Source organism: Gossypium raimondii, chromosome 10 (assembly GCF_025698545.1).
Source record: "Gossypium raimondii isolate GPD5lz chromosome 10, ASM2569854v1, whole genome shotgun sequence".
Lineage (NCBI taxonomy): Eukaryota > Viridiplantae > Streptophyta > Magnoliopsida > Malvales > Malvaceae > Gossypium > Gossypium raimondii.
In genome coordinates, this window is record NC_068574.1 from 7070999 (window position 1) to 7073840 (window position 2842).

The 2842-nt window shown below is 33.1% G+C and overlaps 1 protein-coding gene across 1 annotated transcript; it reads right to left on the minus strand.

Annotated features, from left to right (window-relative positions):
• Positions 1-292: 292 nt before the first annotated feature.
• On the minus strand, positions 293-2454 carry LOC105778090 (cytochrome c-type biogenesis CcmH-like mitochondrial protein). The gene is made up of 4 exons (XM_012601682.2): positions 2230-2454; positions 1615-1789; positions 849-980; positions 293-761 (listed from the first exon to the last, which is right to left on the minus strand). The coding sequence occupies exons 2-4, from the start codon at positions 1756-1758 to the stop codon at positions 561-563; spliced, it is 477 nt and encodes a 158-aa protein (XP_012457136.1). The 5' UTR covers positions 1759-1789; positions 2230-2454; the 3' UTR covers positions 293-560.
• Positions 2455-2842: the final 388 nt, after the last annotated feature.

Genomic DNA, 2842 nt, shown 5'->3' on the forward strand with positions numbered 1-2842 from the left:
TCTGTTTGATTGTTGGATCTCTTATATCTAGTGAATGTTGTTTTAATCATGATATTACTAGAAATTTAACTTATCTCAGATGCATGAAAGTTTTCAAGATAGCATTTAATAAAACTGTTCTGTATTTTATTAACAAAAAAATTTGAATTTAAATAGAGAAAAGAGTCATAACTTAATTGGAAAAATAATTTCCTTATCCTAATAAACTACTAAAAAATAAAATAAAATATTCCTAAAATATCTCAAATGATTTATTGTAAGATTTATCACTTTAACTTTAAAATATATTGCATATTTTAATAAAAGTTTCATTCGATTTTTGCTCAAATTTTTAATAAATATATTTTTTTACATATATTTATTTCAATCACATCGTGATGATATAAAAGACGTGGACGATCTTCCACTAACCCTAGCTTCACTGTTCATTTGTGATCTTGATTGTCGACTGAATTTCACATTAATTAACTATGAAACTTTCGTCAATAATGTTGGTTCGTCTTCAACATCAAAAGGAACTTCAAGGTCCAGTAAAAATGTAGATAGAAAATTGAAGAACATCATCGACCTCGCCACCGGCTCCACAAGGAAGAAGGTGTAAGTCCTTGTGGGGGAGGTATGAGGAGGTCTAGCATAGTTTCTTTCTCCTTTGGGGTCAATGGAACACCTCTAACAAGGTTCAACGCCATGATATGAACGTTCGTCTTTTGCCTGTGCTTTTTGTAACCCCACACCCCTGCAGCAGCACCTGCAACAAGAAGCTGTTCGCAAAAATATTATTTCTTAGTTTAAAGACTGATACAGATAACAATTAACATCATCAGGCGATCCTAAGATCTTAAACTGACTGGTGATAGCCACAAGGCTGCAGTCTGCAGGTCGAACTTAGGGGCATAAAGTACTGTCTCTCCATACTCTTCTTCAAGCTTTTTGTAAATCTCTTTGTCACTCTTTCCAGATTGAATCTCATCGCGGATTAACTGCAACGACAAATTTAAAGGTCGGAAGTTTCTTATTTGCATAGTTGGTATAAGATAACCATAGAAATGTAGACAAACAAAAACGATGCAGCAATAGTTAAAAGAACGAAACAAGTATAACTTGAGAAGAACGAGTTAGCTAGTGGATTTTGCAAGCCAAATGCATTTCGTAGTATTGATTATCTGGAATAAAGGGAGGGTCGATGCAACAATGCGACAGTTTCAAGGAAAGCAAAGAGTTAGGAGCTTTAGAAACATAGGAACATACACAAGTTCATTACCACACACAACGAGAGATGGTCCAATGGGAGGTTGGCAAAATATAGCAAGAAAACAAAAGCATGAAAAGGAAGGCATTAACAACACAAACAACTAGTTCAATCCAAGTAATACTTTCACCATGATTATGGAAACTTGACCAACCAGTTCCACCACCCCCAGAAAAGTCCATGTTTATAACAATAGAAATTAGAGGTTTGAAACAGATTCAGTGTTAAATTCCACAACAAATTAAGTATTTATTTTTTCTTTAGTCAATGATATTATTAACAATGAAAATTATCTGTTTGCTTATGCTGAAAGAAATAACATGGCTTTTTTATGAGACCATTTGGAAGAGAATAAAGCATTACACCTTTCTGAGGAGAATTGCAATATCCGCTTGTGAATCTTCAATGGACTGACTCCCACACTCGGTACATCGCACATTGTGGCTGATATTTCTTGCCCTGGCCTCCACAACTTGTGATTTCTTCATCTCATCATCTTTGTTTTCCATTTTCAATATAAATCACTTCAGCTCAAACAAACTGCCAAAAAATCCACAAGATAAAAAGCATCAGAATTTACAACGGCTGTTATTTTCATCAGTGAAGCATTTTATCAAACACTTTCCTGGAGGAAAAAGAAAGAAGCGGAAAACAAGATAAATTGGCAAGCCTTTTCTTTTAATTGATTTTTGCAGATCGGTTTGGCGAATAGTCAAAAAAACCCATAAGAAAAAAAATGTATAAATTCCCCTAAAAATAAACAGACCCCTTTCAAATGAAGCAAATAGCTTCCATTTCTGTTAAAAAAAAAAACTCTTACTCTCTGTTGTTGGAATTTAGCACTTGGGTTTCTTTCTGTTTGACATTTTCATCAACTAAATTTCTCAATTTCTTTTTTAATTCATAGTTTCTGGCTCACCCGTTGGAACAAAGAAAGTAATAGAAAAGTAAGGAGAAACGAAGACAACAAAAGACAGTACCTTATGGGGTTGCACACAGCGACTGATGACCAATTTCAGCGCTTGAGATTCGGATAAATGGCTTAGCTTATCATTTGCAAAGGTTTTGAGAGGGGTGTAAGGTCTGCTTCGTTTTGAAGCTTGTTGATGGAGCAATTGCCACGAAACTTGGAAAAGATACAGCGGGTATGTTAAGGTTGATTCGTATAATAGATACGTAGCAGCAGTAATGCGGCAGTTTTTGTATTTCAATACGTTTTTTTATGGGTATATATTATGCGTTCATTTTCGTCACTTAAATAAAAAAAATTCAATTTAGAGACTACCATTAGAAATTATTTTCATTGTAGTCACGCACAGCTAATCCAACTATAAATTTCTTTCTTTAATCAAGTCAAACTTTTCCACCAATCAAAATTCTTTTTTGAAATAAAATATTGAGAAAGTTTATTATTTTTACAAATTTAGTATTGAAGGTGGATAATCAATTTTTCGTATTCGCTTATTTTGATAGAGTAATTTTGACAATAATAGTTGAATGTATATTTAAATGTCGCTAACAAATAGCAATGAGATTTAATAAAAATGTCTAAGTTGATGATATGAAAGAAAATGATTAGTGCAAAAATTGTTA